The sequence below is a fragment of the Macaca fascicularis genome, chromosome 4, assembly GCF_037993035.2.
Source record: "Macaca fascicularis isolate 582-1 chromosome 4, T2T-MFA8v1.1".
NCBI lineage: Eukaryota > Metazoa > Chordata > Mammalia > Primates > Cercopithecidae > Macaca > Macaca fascicularis.
In genome coordinates, this window is record NC_088378.1 from 142,523,594 (window position 1) to 142,544,014 (window position 20,421).

At 42.6% G+C, this 20,421-nt stretch overlaps 1 protein-coding gene and 1 pseudogene across 1 annotated transcript; one reads left to right on the top strand and one right to left on the bottom strand.

The window, feature by feature from the left end:
• Positions 1–537: 537 nt before the first annotated feature.
• Positions 538–12,755, bottom strand: TRIM40 (tripartite motif containing 40). The gene is made up of 5 exons (XM_045390030.3): positions 12,359–12,755; positions 3,737–3,832; positions 2,942–3,166; positions 2,609–2,631; positions 538–2,415 (listed from the first exon to the last, which is right to left on the bottom strand). The coding sequence occupies exons 1-5, from the start codon at positions 12,701–12,703 to the stop codon at positions 2,160–2,162; spliced, it is 945 nt and encodes a 314-aa protein (XP_045245965.2). The 5' UTR covers positions 12,704–12,755; the 3' UTR covers positions 538–2,159.
• Positions 12,756–16,842: 4,087 nt separating this feature from the next.
• Positions 16,843–16,996, top strand: LOC123573238 (small nucleolar RNA SNORA48; annotated as a pseudogene).
• The last annotated feature ends 3,425 nt before the right edge of the window (positions 16,997–20,421 follow it).

Sequence of the window (20,421 nt, forward strand, 5' to 3'; positions counted from 1 at the left end):
GTGTTTAGTCGTAGTTCCACAGCTAAATTATAAACTTCTGGATGGTGAAGTGGAATTTATTTGAATTTTTTTTTTATCATTCCATATTTCATTTCAAAAGGGGAAGTGGCTTTTTAAAAAAAAGATGAAATGAAAAAGGATGAGTTCATGTCCTTTGTAGGGACATCGATGAAGCTGGAAACCATCATTCTCAGCCAGCTATCACAAGGACAGAAAACCAAACACTGCATGTTCTCACTCACTGATGGGAATTGAACAATGAGAACCCTTGGACACACACAGGGTGGGGAACATCACACATTGGGGCCTGTCGTGGGGTGGGGGGAGGGGGGAGGGATAGCATTAGGAGAAATACCTAATGTAAATGACGAGTTAATGGGTGCAGCACACCAACATGACACATGTAAACATATGTAACAAACCTGCATGTTGTGCACATGTACCCTAGAACTTAAAGTATAATAAAAATATAAAAATAAAAAGAAAGCCAGAATACACCAAAAAAAAAAAAAAAGATGAAATGAACATACCTGAATGTTTACGTTTTAGACACTTTAGCAGACACCCAGCATGTATTTAATTCTGACAGCAATCCCAGGTCACAGATACCATTACCCTTATTTTAGAGCGGGGAGTACAGAGGTTCAGAGAGGCTAAGTAATTTGCCCAAGGTTACAGAGGCATTAGGTGTCAGGACCCAGACCTAAACTCAAGTCTGACTCTGTAGCTTTCACTCTTTGCACCACCACGTGGCTTGTTTTATTCTTGTGGCCATGTTTTATTCCTTATACCTCTCAGTACGGTATTGACTACTTTGGCAAGGGCTCAATAAATACTGAGCAAAAGGTAATTGATGGCTCCTTTTAATCAGAGGATTGAGAAGAGCCTTTATGCTTTCTTATTAATTCATTTATACATACATTTAAAATGTTATTGGACACCAATTATGAGCCAGACTCTGTTCTAGACATGAGGACACAGACAGAGTATGATGCCTGCTCACCCAAAGAAGTGAGGCTTATACAAAAATGACTAATATACAATTGTATTCATTATCCATTACTCCATAAAAATTACCACAAATTTACTGCCTTAAAACAACACACGGCAAGGGGCAGTGGCTCACGCCTGTAATCCCAGCATTTTGGGAGGCCAAGGTGGGCGGATCACCTGAGGTCAGAAATTCAAGGCCAGCCTGGCCAACATGGTGAAACCCCGTCTCTACCCAAAACACAAAAGATTAGCTGGGCGTGGTGGCAGGCGCCTACAATCCCAGCTGCTAGGGAGGCTGAGATAGAAGAATTGCTTGAACCTGGGAGACAGAGGTTGCAGTGAGCCAACACTGTGCCACTGCACTTCAGCCTGGGCCACAGAGTGAGACTCCATCTCAAAAAACAAAAAAACAAAAACACACACACATATTTTGTCTCACCGTTTCTGTGGGTGAGAAATTTTGGCACAGCTTCACTGGGTCCTCAGCTTAGGTACTCACAAGACTATAATCAAGGTGTTGGCTGGACTGGGTTCTCAACCAGCTCAGCTGGGGAAGAATCTGCTTCCAAGCTCACTCAGGTTGTTGGCAGAATTCAGGTTCTTGCAGCCACAAGACTGAGGGCCTCTGCTTGTTGGCTGGAGGCTGGAGACTGCTCTTGGCTCCTAGGAGGGGCTCTAAATGGGCAGGCCAGCAAGGAGGAGTTCTATACAATGCAACACAGTTGCCAGAGTGACACCCTATCACTTTTGCCTTATTCTATTGATTTGAAGTGAGTCACAGATCCCACTTACACTCAAGGGGAGGGGACCGAACAAGGGCATTAATTCTAAGAGGTGAGGATCACGAAGGGAGGCTGTCTTTGAGTCTGTCTTCCACAACAATAATAAATAAGTGCCAGGTGATTGGTGCAGACAACAAGTATTGCAGGAGCTCAGTTGGGCTCCATATGTGAGGTGGCGTCACTGCTGATGAGCTCAGGCCATTCAGAGGCCTGGAGGATTCTATTTTAATGAGATTATGAGAGATGGGCACTACTGTCAGTTCACAGGCAAAATGGAGATTTCACAAATGGTCCTGGAGACCATGGGACCCGACCTCCACAGTGGCATCCCCAAGCATGAGCCTGTCCTAGAAGGGGGCTGACCGTTGTCCAAGAGTCAGAGGGTCAGGCATCAGGTGATGACGGTGGGCATGAAGAAATGGGGACATGTTCAGGAGCTGGCAAGCCCGAAGATGCACTGGGTAGATCTAATGGGGGCCTGGACAGGTTGGAGGAAGGAGAGAGAGGAGGCTGAGGTGAGCCTGAAGTAAGGCGTCCCAGGGATGAACAGGTCAGAGCTTCTGAGGATGGCTGAAGAAGCAATTCACTGACTCTTTTCTCCAACTGGGGATAAATAATCTCTAATTTCTGTGGAGCGCTCCTAGAAACAAAGAAATCCTTCATAGATTAATAAGTATTCATGTATTTCATTGACTCTTCCATTGGCCATGTAGCATGCGGACACAAAAGCTAATGGAGGAGTGGGTCTCCTTGACCGTGACGAAGACCCTGTGCATGTCTGTGATGTGTGGGTTTATATGCACATGTGGGAAAGAAGAAGGGACAGCTCATACCTGTTCAGTAAGTCACCAGCATTCTAGAAGAGAGAAAAAGCGAGAATCATAATTGGTTCTCAGGTTCCTATCACCTCCAAATTCCTTTCCCAATTCACTCTTGGAGGCCACTCTGGGGTGCCACCTTGAGAACTGGGGGAACATAGCAACACCCCTCTTCTGTGCCCATTCTGCTGCAGCAGCACTCTGTAGCCTGGAACAAGCCACGTCTACCACAACTCACCACATATCGCACTGGCCCCTCCCTCTTACACCTCCCAGAAGGGTGATGCAGATGGGCTGCCTACTATCGGGGAGAAACCCAGCCCTTGGGGGAAGCCTCAGGGTATGCACCTTCAGTGTGTTGGTGTCTAATTCCTTGGCCGTCCTCTCCAGATCAATGACCAGGCTGCTGAGCTGTGTTACTGCCCTGGAGATGTCAAGGATTCTGGCCACTTCTGCTGGCATGTGCTCCAGCTGGCCCAGCCACTGCTGAGGGAGGGCATCCAGCTCTTCCCTGGTTTGGTGCTGGCTCTCCAGCCCAGCCTCCAGCCTGTGGTTCCCATGGTCTACCTGAAACTACAGGAAAGGGGCTCCCTAAGACTCAGTGTCAGGTGGCTCCCTCCTGGCCATTCACAGTCTCTGAATGTCTGAGCAGGAAAGAGGATTCCTCAATCCTCTTCCCCTCATGATGCTGCCTCTGTGTGTCACAGGTATTGCAGAAGCAGCTGTGATTCTCATAAAGGCAGGGACACCTCCCCTTTCCACCTCACTCTCTGAATATCTACAGATGCCACGTGACCAAGAGGAATAGAAAGGTAGACTGTCAGAGACAGAAACGGAGGCCTATTGCTTGTGTAGTAATTTTCAATTGACGAGACACTGGTCTCCTTTGATACTTACTGTGAGCCAGGCAGAGTAGGACTGGTTCTCATTTAACATATAAGTCGCATAAAGATCAGAGGGCTTAACTTGCGTAGGTCACTCAGCCAGCAAACTTTGACACCAAGGCCAAAACCCAGGTTTTCAGCCTCCACGACTATCTGCCCACACCAGGCTTTTCCAGGGACAGACAGATGTCCAGAACAGTTAAGTAAGGGCCCCTGAGAACACTCCAGGGAGTTCTTCCCGGGAACCCGAAAGACCCACCTGCAGAGCCTGCAGTTTCTTTTCCTCCTGAGCCTTGAGTCGCTGAAGTTCCGCAATGTCCTTTCTGAGCTTCCTGCTCCGGCGGTTGAGTCGTTCCTAAAGAGACAGACACACCCGCTTGTCAGACTGGGAGTGAGGGGGGCACTGGGAGGAGTCAGTGGAACACAGTAGGGGTCCTGATCACAGGATGAAAGTAATGTAAAATTCTGCCTACAAAGAAATGTTTTTAGAGCATCATGGTTGGAGTAGGGAACTTGAGAAGTTATTTATTGGGTAATGATGGTGGGAAATAGTAATGGGTAATTTTTTTAGTCTTAGAACTACAGAAAAATAACACATAGCAACAGAACAATTCCTACTTGACTTCAGGGTGCTTTCTCTCAACATATAAAAGTTATATGACGGTCTTCTAGCACTCTACTATTTTACATTAACAAGTGAAGCCAGTCTGGAGAGAATTGCCTTAAAGAGGAGATGTGAAGCCTCTGCTCCCTGGTCCTCACTAGGATGAGTGACAAGATAGAGCCCCTTACTAGGTGCAAACCCATGGCCCAGGCAGGCAGTGCCTTCTCTCTCAATCTTAAATCAGCATCTGGATGGGTCACTGTGTCCTTGAAGCTATGGAGATAATGAATGATTTGAGTTTCTAAAAAAGTTTTGCTTTCAGGTTTTTGATGACCTAAAAGTGAAGCAAAAATAACAACAAATGCTTTAAATGGCTGCCCATGGTTCAGGGGGGCGGTTGGAGGGTGGATGATAAAATGGAAAACAAAACGAGAGAGATTTGTGAACGAAAGATCAGGATGTACTATTAGCTGAAAAGTGTGTGTTTCACTAAATATTTCCCACTTCAGATTTTTTAAAAAAATCTTTTTTGAGGACAGTTTGGAGATGTACAGGTAGAAGTGAGGGGATGCTGAAGACAACTGAAACTTCTTTCGGGCCTAAGACTTTGCTGGTGAAATCAAGGTCAAAGGACTGTGTGTGTGAGGGGTCAGCAAGGGCATTTGGCAAACAGAAAGCTGCAGTAAGCAGAGAAGACAGTGATGTCACCACGAAGATACTAAAAATGTGTCATGTCACTGGGTGTTACCTGAAGGCATTTCCCAGCAGAGAGGAAATAAAAAAGTCATAGGAGTGGGAGGTAATAAATGGGCACCATGGATGTCGCTCATGAGTCTCGCTGAAGAAGGTGACAGGCTGGGTTGGTGTGGAATTGTTTGTGTGAGCACAAGAGTTCAGGTCCTGAAAAGCACGAATAGCCTCCACCCCTTGCATCTACTCACTTTCTGCCCTCACAGTCAAGTTGTTTGGTGTTGCTATCTTCACCTCCTCACTGTCGTCATTCCTCAGCCAGCCGCCTTGTTTCTCATCACTCCTTTGAAGCATCTCTCTCCAGGGTCACCTGCGATTTCCAGCCATGAAATCCGCAGGTGCCTTTCTGCACCTCCTCTCCACCCCATCCTTCCTAGATCTGTGCCTTTTGCCACTGCTTCTTTGCGTCTTCATTTTTCCTGTAAAAAGGAGCCTTGAAGTTGGCTCTTTTTATCTTTTTAACCCTTTTCTATCTCAAACTACGTCCTTAGCTTTCCTTTCTGAAGGCTTCAGATCTTAGAATTCCAAAACCAAATATTTCTTCCTAGCAGTCCATCTCATGCTTCCAAGTGAGAGCTAAGTACTGCCTACTGCCCTGTTGGCAGCTCAGAATCAATATGGTAGACTCAAACATTCTGCCCAGTTCCCCACCCTCTTCTGCAGTCCACTCCTCTTGACCTTAGTGTTTCTGACACTGGGACTGCCATTCTGCCTGCCATTCAACTTGAAATCTGTCATATTTCACCTTTGTTGATGTTACTCCTCCTTCAAAATGGCTTCTCAGCAACAAAGATAAGCTCAAACTCCTTTACCCAGCATCCAAGGTGCCCTAGGACCCAGCCCCAGTTGACATTGTCTGGGATTCTCTCTCTGCTTGCTCTCAACTCTCTTCACCAGCCCACAACATTGCTTTCTGCTTCCTGAACACACCCGTTCAGCCACACCTCCTCATGGCCTATCTTTTACTTCCCTCTGTCAGGAATGCTTTCTTTTTCTGCCTGCCAAAGTCAGGCCTATCAAGGTCCAGTTCAAAAAGCCACAGTCCTATCATCTGGCAGTTTAAAATTTAATAAACCCGACTACAGACACTGTGTAAATGGCAAAGATAACAGCAATAAAGATAAAGGCATAGAACAACTGAAGATAATACAGACATATTGTTTATAATATTCAAAATGAGTAAGGTAAAGTCCTCTGTTTCTAAAAAATACTTTTTCACCAATTTTTGCATTAAAATATTTAATGGGTGCATATCATATAAATGAGACGCTCATTAGAATTGAAACGCCAAATTCTGTACACTTTCACCTACCAAAATATTCCTTAGAGAAAAAAAGACAAGTTGAAATCTAGAAAATAGTCAAAGACATGTTTTGTCTAAATGAGTATTTTAAAATTATGTCAGACTTTCAGATTAAATCATATTAAATTTTTAAAATCTGACAAAAAAGGGCATTAAATTTGTTCTAAAACAACTTGCTAACACAACGTTGGTACAAAAGAAAAGTGGTTAACAGACAAGAAGTACCTATCCCAGACACTTAAAAAAAAAAAAAAGAAAGAAAAAAAAGAAAAATTAACAGCTTTCAAAATGCGTGCTCCTTACAGAACTGTGTCCAAAAATATGGATTAAAAATAACATCACTCACATGATTATGATCTAGAAAATGTCAGAAAATTAAAAAAAAAAAGTATGAGTAAATACATGAGCTCAGCAAAGAACCTCATTTGAATCTACCAGTAAAAATTGCCAAAAAAAAAATAACATTATAAAATACATAGCTATCCTCAATAGAGTCAGGGCACATGAGGTTTAAGTAAAGACAATTTAATATCTGATTCAGATACATAGTGGAAAACTGTTAGTGATACATCTGGGTACTAGTTGAGAAGACTAACTAAACCCCCAAAAGTCATGATTCTTAAAGTAATCAACAAATTTAATGCAATAATCATTAAAATCTTATGGAATGCTCTATAAAATTTAGAAACATTGTAAAAAAGCACTCATCTTAAATGACAGTTAGCAAAAATATCAGATAATAAAAATTATTAAATGGCAAAAATGCTGTTAGATTTAAAAGTAAACCATAAAGTAACATGTATCAAAACCATAATAATAACAGGAAGAATAATCAATGGACTAGAGTAAAAAAAGCAGCCCATCAGAAGAACATAACTGATGTCAAGTGAGAAACAACACATAAATGTGGAAAAGATTCACTATCATATAAATATTTTGGGAACGATTGGATGCCAGAATAAAGAAAAATTAACCTGAAGTCATTCTTCATACAACATACTACATGAAATTCCAAGTAAGCCAGGAATTAATAAATCTTTAAAAATGAAACAGAGCAGCACACTCTTATCAAACAAATTTCTGTGTATTTAAGACATGGAGATTATATTATGAAAAAGAACAGAGCCAATTTAAATACAAATTTCTAAAATTTTGCCCAAAAATATAATTAAGAAGAAATAACGGAATAAAAAATGTAGGCTAAACACAATTAATGGAGCTCATGATCCAAAAGATAAACTACTTTGATGCAGTCATGTAGAATGTATGCCCTGATTCTAGGGGAAAACGCAGACTGCGAGTCTTCATGGATAAAAGCCTCACCACTACTAGCAGTTATAATCAAGCAAAGTCAAACAACGTACATCACTGTCACACACTTACTAAACCAGCAAAATACATTAAAGTGATTGACACTGGCATTGGTTGGTCAGTGAGGAAATAGGTACACAAATAAGAATTTGTAGATTTCATAAATGTTTCAGTCTTTTTAGAGACAGTCAGGGATTATATGATTCTTTTAAAAGAACATAATTTACAGTACTTAATCTACAAAGTTTTCAAATAAATAGAGATATGGTGAAAAAAATCAGTAAAAAAATCCTCCTTAATTTTAAAAGTATGCTATCAATATCAATGAGTACACATACGGTCCACCATTATAATCACTTCTTCAGAAATACACTCAACTCCCTTACCCTCTCTCTCTGTATTGCTTTTCAAACAACTCCTTATCCATGGTAAAATGTGCCCTCACCTTCTTGTTTGCTGTCTGTCCTCAAGCAGCCTCCTGAAACATGTTAAACATTTCAGACCTCAAATTGGTGCCACATACTGTCTGCCAACCCTACATAGTTTCTCTTGTAAGCGCTATCCCACACTGCATCACACCATCTTCTTTCTTTTCAAACCTTTCGCATCCATCCTGATCCCACCCATACTGCTGATGTTCCTTCCTCACATATTATTGAGAAAATAAAAACCAGAACAAAACCTGCATTTCCAAAACTGCAAAACTACGTATGCTTGCAGACACCTTCTCTTGTTTGCTGTTATTACTATGGAAGAAGTGTGCCTCCTCACAACCCAGCTCTCATGCCTCTGCCACCATCTTACTGAAGTGTTACCATCGTTCAATGCAATCTATTGTCATCTCTTAAAATACCCTTCTCTCTTAGCAACTGGGACACCATTCCCCTTGTTTTTCTCCTGCCTTTCTGACACTCATTCTGTCTCCTTTGCTGGGTCCTCCTCTGCCTACATCTAAATGACAGCCTTTCCTAGAAACTTGCCCCAAAACTTCTTTTCTGTCTAGCCTCTTTTGAGGCTATTACATCAATTTCCTTGGTTGTTTGTTTCTTTGCTTGAGACAGGGTCTTTCTCTGTCGTCCTGACTGCAGTGCAGTGGTACAATCACAGCTCACTGCAGCCTCACTCTCTTCGGCTCAAACAATCCTCCCACCTCAACCTTCCAAGTAGCTGGGACTACAGGCGTGAGCCACTGCACCCAGCCCCAAATTGTCACATTCTTTTTTTTAAATCCTGTTAATTTCACTTTGTTGTTGTTGTTCTAGAGATAGTGTCTCACTGTGTTGCCTAAGCGTGCTGGTCTTGAACTCCTGGGCTCAAGCGATCCTCCCACTTTGGCTTCCCAAAGTGCTGGGATTACAGGTGTGAGCCACCGTGCGTACTTTCCTTGGATTTAAATATTGTCTTTGTCCTGATGGATCTTTGTTCTAGGTTCCAGGAATATGACTCTGGAGATCTAAATTTGTGATCCAGCTGCATATGTAAGATCCTATTTTGATGTATCTCAACTTGGACTCAAATTGTCTTGAATGAAACTCTTGGTGTTGCATTCAAACCTGTTCTACCAAGTTCTTATCTTTCACATCATCCATTCAGTTTCTCAAGCCAGAAACTCATGAAGTCATTTTTGACCTTCCTTTTTCCTTCAACCCATATATATATGTGTGTGTGTGTGTGTGTGTGTGTGTGTGTGTGTGTGTGTATGCTATCCTTCCCCTACCCACCATGCCCTGACAGCCTGACAGGCCCTGGTGTGTGATGTTCCCCTCCCTGTGTCCATGTGTTCTCATTGTTCAGCTCCCACATACGAGTGAGAACATGTGGGGTTTGGTTTTCTGTTCTTGTGTTAGTTTACTGAGAATGATGGTTTCCAGCTTCATCCATGTCCCTGCAAAGGACATGAACTCATCTGTTTTTATGGCTGCATAGTATTCCATGGTGTATATGTGCCATATTTTCATTATCCAGTCTATCGTTGATGGGTATTTGGGTTGGTTCCAAGTCTTTGCTATTGTGAACTGTGCCGCAATAAACATACGTGTGCATGTGTTTTTATAGTAGAATATTTTATAATCCTTTGGGTATATGCCCAGTAATGGGATTGCTGGGTCAAATGGTATTTCTGGTTCTAGGTCCTTGAAGAATCGCCACGCTGTCTTCCACAATGGTTGAACTAATTTACACTCCCACCAACAGTGTAAAAGCGTTCCTATTTCTCCACTTCGTCTTCAGAATTTGTTTCCTGACTTTTTAATGATCGCCATTCTAACTGGCATGAAATTGTATCTCATTGTGGTTTTGATGTACATTTCTGTAATGACCAGTGGTGATGAGCTTTCTTTCATATGTTTGTTGGCCACATAAATGTCTTCTTTTGAGAAGTATCTGTTCATATCCTTCACCCACTTTTTGATGGGGTTGTTTTTTTCTTACAAAGAACCACTTCTAATCTATCAGTAAGTCCTGTTGATTCAAACTCTAATGATAAATTCTTCACATATAACAAGACTTATCAGGTGTGGGCATCTGCATGCACTCCCTATCCCCTGTCTTTGCACAGGTTGATTTCTCTTCTGCCAGCCCTTAGCTTCAAGGTCACTTCCTCTATGAGGCCCTCACTGACCAAATGGACATGGGCCACCAATTACTGTTCATCCCAGACCCTTGTTTATTTTCTTCCTAACTAATAAAAAGTTACAGTTCTTTTGGGAGGCTGAGGCAGATGGATGACAAGGTCAGTAGTTCAAGACCACCCCAGCCAAGATGGGGAAACTCCATTTCTACAAATACAATAATTAGTTGGGCATGGTGGTGGGCGCCTGTAATCCCAGTTACTCAGGAGGCTGAGGCGGAGAATTGCTTGAACCCGGAAGGTAGAGGTTGCAGTGAGCCAAGATCATGCCACTGCACTCCAACCTGGGTGACAGAGTGAGATTCTGTCTCAAAAAAAAAAAAAAAAAAAGTTTACAGTTCTTTGACTACTTGTTTGTGTCTCCCTTACTAAACTGCAAACTCCTGGCAGAAGGAATGGCATCTGTCTTCATTGATTTCTAACATATACTGCAGTTTCTCACACACAGCAGGAACTTATTAAGTTTTTACTTAATGAACAAGTGTCATTGTTATTTATTTGTTTTAGGTTTCTTGTCATTATTTAAAGACAGATTTGAAGCAAGAATTGTGAATCATCTTTTTACTTCCTACAATGCCTAGCATGACATCTAACACAAAGTACAGAACTGAATAAATCACTTATTGACGAAATAAATTTCTCCATCTTATGCTGCTTCATCGGCAGGTGAGAAATCCCTCCCCACTCTCCTGTGGACACTGCACCTACAGGGAATGATATTACAACCAAGTAGAACTTTGCCTCTGGCTTTTTGAATTATTTCTCTACCTTTCCATAGTTACTTTAAATCTGGATTCCCCACTTTCTCATTCTGCATCATAACATGTTCTCCGAAAGTCAAGTATTTCAAAGCTACCTCAGCTTTGGAAACTCAGCCTTCACTATTGGATAGAAGGATGCCATGTGAAAATATTGTCAGTTGTCCAGTCAAATACTAACTGGATTGGGGTCAGGGGAAAGGTTGATAAAAATAATTCTAAAGCTAATTGACAAAATAAAGATATACAAACATCTGCACAAATTCTGAAAAATAAGAGTATTGTGAGGATTCTATCAAAATACCTGACATTGAAATATATGGTAAAGATAAAATATCTAAAATACCTTGGCTTATAGGCAAGCATAAACAGAATAGAACAGAACAGAGAATCAAGGAAATATGCAAGAAAATATGCATATATGGTATATTATGACATTGGCATTCAAATCAATGGGGAAACTATATGAATCATTCAATAAATGGTGATCGGACAAATTGATTATAACTTGGAAAAACTAAAGTTAGATTTCTACCTTATGCTTTCACCAAAATATATCTTGGATATTCTAGGTCCTCCTATATATCTGTTGAAGGATATTCATTAGAACATTCTGTGTAATCCTAAAACAAAACAATAGCTTGAAAATAATCCAATGTCTACCAATTTATGGTACATTCATAGAATTCAATACCACACAGTTGTTGAAAATAATTCAGAAGATTTATACATGCTGATGAGAAAATGTTCAAGCCATACTTTTAGATAATAAAAATGGGTTACAGAAAAAAAAAACAGAGAGAATCCTTTGAAAGAGAGAGAGAGAGCGCGCGCGCGCGCGTGTGTGTAAGAGTGCATTCACAAACACATTTTTTGGAAGGATGTACAAAAATCGAACAATATACCTCTGAGGACTATGAACGGAGGGAGAAAGGAAGACAAGTTTTTAGTCTTGACTTTATACCTTTCAGTGCTTTCTGAATGTATTACCTACAGCAGGTAACTTTTATGATAGAAAATTTAACAAAATAAGATAAAATAATTGCCATAGCAAAGAAAGGAAAAGGGAAGAAAGACAAATGCAGAAGGAAGAGAAAGAGAGAAAAAAATTATGTACTAACTTTCAAGTTTTAATGTATTTGCAGGATAATTACTAGTTTGTATAAAACCTGATTACATTTCTAGCCAAGTTTCTAGTACTATCAACCAGGAATTCACACAGTCTTAGTCCTGAAAGGGTTTTGCATTAGTTAGTGCAATTACTCCATTCTACAGATGAGCAGACTGAGACTCTGACATCACAGTGACAGTATCCTCTTTTAGACAGACTCACGTTAACGCACTGAAACATCAGCCTCAAAATATACACAGAAGCAAAGACAAGGGTCCAAAACAGGATGAAGCAGAAGAAACAAAGAGAGGTGTCCATTGTTGAGCTACTCTGAGGTGCCAGGCATGATGAACATGTAGGATGCAGTACTTCAGGGAGGTGGGAGCAGGGCCTGGCTGCAGTGACCCAGGCTTACCTTGTAGTGGCTGAGGGCATTTTCTATGGTCAGTTCATGATGAGACACGTGTTCAGGGGACACCAGGCATTCCACACATAGAAGAAGTCTGCTCTCCTCACAGAATCTGCACACCCTCTTCTGGTGGTTGGGGCAGATATAGCCTGTCCCCAGCACCTCCTCAGAACAGGGCTTCCGGCAGAGGGGGCAGCAGAAGACCCCGGAGGCTGAGGCCTTCTCCACGTGCTGTGTCAGGCACACTCGACAGAAGAGATGTCCGCAGTTGGTGCTCACGGCCTCCTTCAGGCTCTCCTGGCAGATGGGGCAGACACCCTCCTCCTGGTTGTCCTTATGCAAAGGTATCATGGCCTTATTCCTACCCTGTCAGCCTCCTGTCTACAGGGCCTCCTTCTTCTCTGGTCTTCGGAAGGCCTGTCGCCCTCAACAGTCCCAGATAAGAAGGCCCAGCCGGAAGGAGGCAGCCCTGTAGCAGCCTGGAGGACAGGACACAGCCTCCAAGTTCAGGCAACTGCCCGCTCTCCATCAAGGGTGCCGTGACATAGACCACACAAACCACAATTCTGCACGAGTTTCAGAAATAGCTCATCAGCTTTGACATGGACCCTGCAGTTTCCTTGTATTTATTAAACTTGAAATTATTTTTCATACACCTAGAGGAAGCAAGTGATTCAATAAACAATTCTGTTTTCCTCTTGAGAGCTTTCAATGAATATTTTTACGGGCCCAAATTAAAAGGGCAAGGTGTCACTATCATAGCCAAAAGCCAGACCACGATAAGTTTACAATGTGAGTCTCTGCTGATTTGCCATCAGTAGAGAGAGTTTGGCGGGAGTTTGGACTGTTTTCTCCTACACTGTCACACCAGGTGGCTCACTGCTGCCCATTATTAACACCAATCATTACAGCAGCATCTCCATCAGCTGGTCATTCTCCCAACCAGCATCCCTCCCAGGGTCATATAGATTCCACACTGAAAGAATGAGAAAGAAAACAGGACACAGAACAGACCAGAAACTTATATGTTTGAAGCCACTTTGTTCCTTCCTGTCAAATCACCACCAAAGATGACCCAAAGAAGGAAGTCCCCCACCACTTGCCACTTCCCTTAGATACTGGGGATTCACTCTCATTCCCTCATGCTGCACCTCTTGCCTAGCCCCACTCCTGAAAAGCTTTCTTAGTATCCTACCTCAATTTCTCCTGCTACAATTTCAGATCATTTTCTCTGGCTGCAGACCTGGAGAGATGGCCAGCAGGTGAGTGGTTCTTAAATCGTGCCAGTCATACGTGTTCACATGTCAGTAAATCTCAGGGCGGGGGGTGGAAAGACACGCTTTCCTAGAAACACTGAATTACCAGGAAAATTACCTAGGGTAGCTGGAAGGTGAGATGGACTTTGGTGCAGGGCGTGGCTTGTTTGCTTACAGGGAGGAGGAAGGTCTTGGGCCTTTGACGTCGATGTGACAGGAACTGAGACTCAACTAAGAATGGACATCCTAGAACCCCAGCTTATGGAACCCCAGGATCCAGGTGTCACAGAACAATGGCACCCACTCAAGATGCTGGAGCTGGAACATCAACTGCCCACCCCATTGTCTAAGTTCCCTCCAGTCAGGCTAGTCTTGGCATTGAGTTTGAGGGAGTCCCCAAGGGGTGCCACTAACAAGGGCTGTCACTTGAAACTTTTAAGGGTTCAAGATGCTTGTGGAAAACCTCATTTCAGAGCCTCCTCCCTCAATCCCACTTTGCCACTGTTTGCTGTGGGTTGTGTGATTTTATATATATATATGTGTGTGTGTGTGTGTATATATATGTGTGTGTGTATATATATATATATAAAATTAGTCTTGGCACAGAGCTCCTAAAACCATTGAACAGGTGACCCTTAACTTATGATGGGGTTACGTCCCAATGAATTCACTGAAGTCAGAAATATTGCAAGGTGAAAGTGTATTCAATACCCCAGTAAACCCATTGTAAAGTCAAAAATTTTAAGTTGAATTATCCTAATTCCATTAGAATTAGATGCACCTCAACTTACCACACAGTTATGTTCCAATGAATGTATCTTTTATTATTCATAATAAGTCCTTTTCAACCATACCAGAGTTTACGCTAATGAGGACTCTTGGAGGAAGAATGGGAGCTGGTTGGCAGAAGAACCATGTGATTAGAGGGTGGGAACTTTCTTTCTTTTTTTTTTTTGAGACAGAGTTTCACTCTTGTTGCCCAAGCTAGAGTGCAATGGCACTATCTCAGCTCACCGAAACCTCTGCCTTCCAGGTTCAAGCAATTCTCCTGCCTCAGCCTCCTGAGTAGCTGGGATTACAGGTGCATACCACTATGCCCAACTAATATTTTATATTTTTAGTAGAGACGGAGTTTCACCATGTTGGCCAGGCTGGTCTCGAACTCCTGACCTCAGGTGATCTGCCTGCCTCGCCCTCCCAAAATGCTGGGATTACAGGCGTGAGCCACCACACCTGGCTGGTTGGAACTTTCAGTCTCACCTCTGACCTGTGGGGAGGGGAGAGGAGCCCAGGGGCTGAGTTAATCACCAACAGCCAGTGATTTGATCAATCATACCTACATAATGGAACCTCTGTAAGACCCTAAACAAAGAGGTTTGGAGAGATTCCAGGTTGGTGAGCGCATCCACACGCTGGGAGGGTGGCACATCCCACACTCCACCCAGGACAGAAGCTCCTGTGCTCAGGATCCTCCCAGACTTTGCCCTTCATCTGGCTGTGAAATCACCATGATCCTGGTGATTTCAAAGACTATGTACATGATCATTTAACACCAAGGCCTTTCAGTTCATTGTCCTACTCACATCCAGTGACCTTTGCTTTTGCCACCCACCCTAGTGCCACTCTCTTGACCTTGTCAGGATTCAGATTTCATCACCTGAAATGACAAATCTAGGCATTGTACTCACTTATAGTTATCTTCCTAAGCCATTTCCGGCAACATCTGTTTTTTAACCTTCAATCCTTGACCCCTCCACAATCTACGTTCCTGTCATATCTCATGAAATAATACAAGAAACAAAAATATGGACAGATTAAGTAACCTGCCCAAGGCCACAGTGGTGTAAACACAGAGCTAGGATTCAGATCTGGGTGTCTCTCATCCCAGCCCATGGGCTTCATTACCATAAAATGTCATCTCTCTATATCTAACTTTTCTTGTTCTTAGAAAGAATTCAGTAAAAGTTTGATAAATGGATAGGTTAGTGGACAGATGGACAGATAGATTGATAATTAGATGTATGGATAGACAGATGAAGAAATAGCACTTTGTACCAACTTACAGTATTGATCACATAGTAACTTCTACTAGTTACTTAGGTACTTTTCTTGATTTTCCTACTGGCTTATTGAGAAACTTGAACGCAGAAATCCACTGTGTTTAACTAGCAGTAGTAGCTTGAGAATGTTTCAAATGTAGAAACCATAAAAGGAAAGAAAGATAAATTCAGCCACATTAAAAAAGACTTGCACGGGGGAAAAAAACCTTAAGTGCAATGTCAAGAGACAAATGACCAAATACAAATGAAAGAAGAAAAATATTTATAACTACCATCAAAATCAGAGGGCTAATTACCTTTTACATAGAGCTCTTACAAATAAGAATTTATCAACCACCAATAAGAAAATTGGGCAGAGGTATCTCAGCAGACATTTCATAGAAAAAAAAATACCAAATGTCTCTAAAGTATATTAAAAGATACTCAGTCTCACTCTCATGGAGAAAATACAAATTAAAATAACACTGGCATACTATTTTTCCCTATCAGATTGACAGAAATCCAAACGTTTGGTAACACAGTGTTGGTAAGTGTGTGAGGAAATAGGCACTCCCATATACTGCTGATGGGAATGCCAATTAGTACTCCTCCTTTAGAGGAGTAGGGATTTGAGAATTTCCTCCAAGATTACAAGTGTACATTCTCTTTGAGCCAGCAATTCTGATGTTAGAAATTTTACATATATACTCATGCATATGTGAAATGATATATGCATATACACATTGCATCAATGTTTTAGAAACATTTGCTTCAAATTTTAGAAACAAACCAAATGTTCATCAATGGAAGTTAAGTTAAATAAACTGGCTACATTCATACAATAGAACACTGTGCAGCCATTAGTAGGGGATGGGGTGCGGAAGGGAACTTTTGCTATTGGAATAATCTCCAACATAAATTGATACATTAAAAAAAAAAAAGCTTGGCCAGGCATGGTAGCTCACGCCTGTAATCCCAATACTTTGGGAGGCCGAGGCGGGTGGATCATGAGGTCAGGAGATTGAGACCATCCTGGCTAACACGGTGAAACCCCGTCTGCACGAAAAATACAGAAATTAGCTGGGTGTGGTGGCGGGCGCCTGTAGTCCCAGCTACTCAGGAGGCTAAAGCAAGAGAATGGCATGAACCCGGGAGGCGGAGCTTGCAGTGAGCAGAGATCATGCCACTGAACTCCAGCCTGGGCGACAGAGCCAGACTCTGTCTAAAAAAAAAAAAAAAAAAGCTTGATGGTGCCCATCTCATGTCAGCCAGGAACAAAGCAACCCCTTGTTTATCCCAGCTTGGCTTCTGGTCTATGCCCATGCCTGGTTTATGCTTTGGACACATAGATTACTGATTTTAAAAAACAAAAATAAATTTAAAATAAGGTACAGAACAGTGTGTACAATATGCCATTATTTGCACAGATTGGGGAAGAATAAATACATTCTTATTTGCTTTTTATGCAAAGAACATCTCTGGAAGAATACATCAATAAACTAGTAAAGGTTGTTTCTGGAGAGAGAAACTAGATGTCTGGAAACCCGGGGCAAGAGGGAGACTTTTCCCTGTGTTTTAAAAATTTTGAGCCAGTAAGTGTGCCATCTATCTAAACAATTACCTACATTTAAAAATGTTTAAGAAGAGGATGGTGAGAATGAAAGGAATTCTGGACTAGACAAAGAATCTGGATTATGGTCCTAATTGTGGAGATTTGTAGCTTCATGTTCAGGGACAGCCACAACTTCCGCCTCCTTTACAGGAAAGTGGACGAAATGTCATAGCCGGAAATGGATGTGCTTCATAAACTACAAACTAATGTGCAAGTGTCAGTGTCCTTATTTCCCTGAGTCAGCCTATTCAGCATAGCTCCTTGAATATATTAGGTGCTCAGTAACTGTTTTAAAGGAGTGATCTTATCGAATTTCTCCTGCTTTAAAAATACCGGAGCCAAGAGTCAGGTGATTTTTGTCTTCTCCCTCTCCTTTATGACTCTTAATTGCCTCTGTTTTGACATTTCCCAGCAGAAAAGACCTACCTCCTACCTCTTTCTCACAGCTGCTCCAAACCCTTCACATCAGTGGAAGCCCAGCTCAAGTCCCAGTTTCCTGAATGAAACTTTCGTAACAAGTCAGTCTTCATTCTGATTAATGGGGGCTGAGACCTAACCCACAGGTTGCTTGCCAAGCTGTGGGCTCTGGCTCAGAGCAGCAATGGCCCCAAGGAAGTGAACGGATCCATCCTAATTTGCACAAAGGTGTCAGAGGGGCCTGCAGGTTCTACATGGATCTCTCTTTCCTAAATCACTGTCTCATTTATTACCATTTGATTTTTGCCAACTTCCCTGGCTTTGGCTCATATTTAGCTCCATGAGGGATAGGACTATGTCTTTCTGTCTTTCCATACTCTCCTGTACCTAGCCCACGGCTGGGCACCTTAAACCACTCTCTAAGGGTCTCCAACTAAGTCCTAAACTCAAATCCCAGCGATATTTTCTCAGTTCACATCCAAACTGATGACTCAAACGTTAGATCATCGGCAGTCCCCTCCTTAAAATTCTCCTTTCCACTGGCTCCTGGGCTCCCTCTCACTTATTTGATCATCCATAAAAGGAGATCTAGTGCAGCGAGGTGGAGCTACGTGGACTTCACAGGCAGAGTGGCTGGATTCAGATTCCCCTTGTACCGATGCACAGTTGTTAGCACTATGCGTATCCTGTAATCTCCCTGAGGCCCGATGCCATCCTAGTATTGATATCCCTATTGAGTTTAAACTTCTGTGTATTCTTAAATGTTCCATCACTATCTCAAGTTCAATGTACCTTCTAATTATTCTTGCCTGGATTATCTGCCACCCTCCCCAGAACCCACAATGGACAGGGTCATTCAGTTGTTTTCGGCAGCTGTCTCTTGGTGGGCAGTAGGTGGCGCTGTCTTTCAAGACAGGACACCGCTTCTCTTCACCTCCGGAAGTTGGAGCATTGTTGCCAAGACTCCAGGGCACTGGGATATTTCTTTTTTTAAATGGTGGACTAAAAACTGGTAGCGTAATTCCTCAGGGCAAGAAACATCTGACTGTGAAAAGCTAGTCATGAAATATGTAGATTGGAGATGGAAGGAGAGAGAAGGGAAGGGGAACATAAAACTGTGTAAGAGGAAGAGGGGTGGCCCAGGAGAGAGACAGAGCCTGCGGGGCTGCAGAAGGCAGGCGACCAAGGAGGAAAGTTTACCAGTGAGAAATGTCTTGGGCAGAAATAGCAAAGGAATGTTTAAGAAAGGAAATGACTAATATTGGACCTTAAGTTGTCTGCTCTGAGATTGTGTCCTCTGATGAAACCTGTTCTGTAACCCAGCACTCAATACCTTTTATCCCTAGACTTCCAGGAAACAAGCAGTCAATCTGTCACGCACAGTGACTTGAGTGAAAGGAAATTTAGAGAAATCACAGGGAAGGTGCTATGCTCTAATGTTTGATGATGCAGTTCTCAGAAAAACAGGGTTGGGGAGGAGCAGGGGTTCAAGATCTGAGATTTAGGAGGCATGGGGGACTCAGCAGAGCCCTTGGGAGTTGCTGGTGAAAGCAACAAGTTATTGGTGGAAACCTCTGAATTCCACCCAATGGCGTGGAGGAAACAACCTCCAATACAGCATGACCTCACTTATACTTGGAGTGTAAAAAAGTTAACTCGTAGAAGCAGACAGCATTAATACCATGGTGGTTACCAAAGTCTGGTTGTTAAGGAATCCTTATTTCAAGTCCTACAAAACAGCTGCTTGTGAGAAGCACAGCCAGACGGACCCGTGTGGACATTTTAGATGGCGAGGTTGTAGAAAGCAATGAATCTATCCCAAAGTGGAATGCGTATGAGGGGTTGGCTTATGGTAAACACTTAACTGGACACACCTATTTCAACAAAAGGATAGGGTTACACAATCAGCCACTTCCCTGTAATAGGGGAATTTATGAGCTTCCAACTCCAAACTGAGGCACAGGGAAGAATCAAAAAGGGGTAAGCAAATGCAGAGAGTGATGTTTGGTGAGACAGACAGTAAGACTCAGCCTGAAGTGGGACCCCAGTGGAGAGACTTCAGGGACAATCCTGTTGCAGTCGTGAAGTGTGCAGAGGAAGCTCTACCATTAAGTCCATCCCTTGCACTGGCCCTTTCCAAGACCCTAGAATTCCAGACCCTGGAATTCCAAGCAGTGTGTTCAATATGGTCATGCTAAGTGTTTTGTAAACTTTGCAAAAGTAGGCCGGGCGCGGTGGCTCACGCCCGTAATCCCAACACTTTGGGAGGCCGAGGCAAGCAGATCACCAGGTCAGGACATCGAGATCATCCTGGTGAACATGGTGAAAGCCCGTCTCTACTAAAAATACAAAAAAAATTAGCCAGGCGTGGTGGCGGGCTCCTGTAGTTCCAGCTACTTGGGAGGCTGAGACAGGAGAATGGCGTGAACCCGGGAGGCGGAGCTTGCAGTGAGTGGAGATCTCGCCACTGCACTCCTGCCTGAGCAACAGAGCGAGACTCTGCCTCAAAAAAAAAAATTTTTTTTTTTGCGGAAGTAACATATTTTAATCACGGTTAGGATTACTGTCTCCTTCCATGCCAACTTTCTTCTGTCACAGTTTCTCTTGTATCAGGTAGCATTTGGGGGATTTAGCTAAGGGGAAATTATGTTGGGATTACATTGTTTGAGCTTACTAGGACATGTGGTTCATAAGCATTTCCATATATAGTCAAGTTATTGCTACCTGTCTCAGTGTAGAAGTGGC

What these genes read in the sequence shown, in the direction of transcription:
- TRIM40 (XM_045390030.3), bottom strand. Translation starts at nt 12,703, where the DNA reads ATGATACCTTTGCATAAGGACAACCAGGAGGAGGGTGTCTGCCCCATC. An exon ending in ATGCCCTCAGCCACTACAAG is followed by an intron (nt 3,833 to 12,358) that starts GTAAGCCTGGGT and finishes CTGTCTCTTTAG; the next exon opens with GAACGACTCAACCGCCGGAG. An exon ending in GCTGGTGACTTACTGAACAG is followed by an intron (nt 2,416 to 2,608) that starts GTATGAGCTGTC and finishes CTTTGTTTCTAG; the next exon opens with GAGCGCTCCACAGAAATTAG.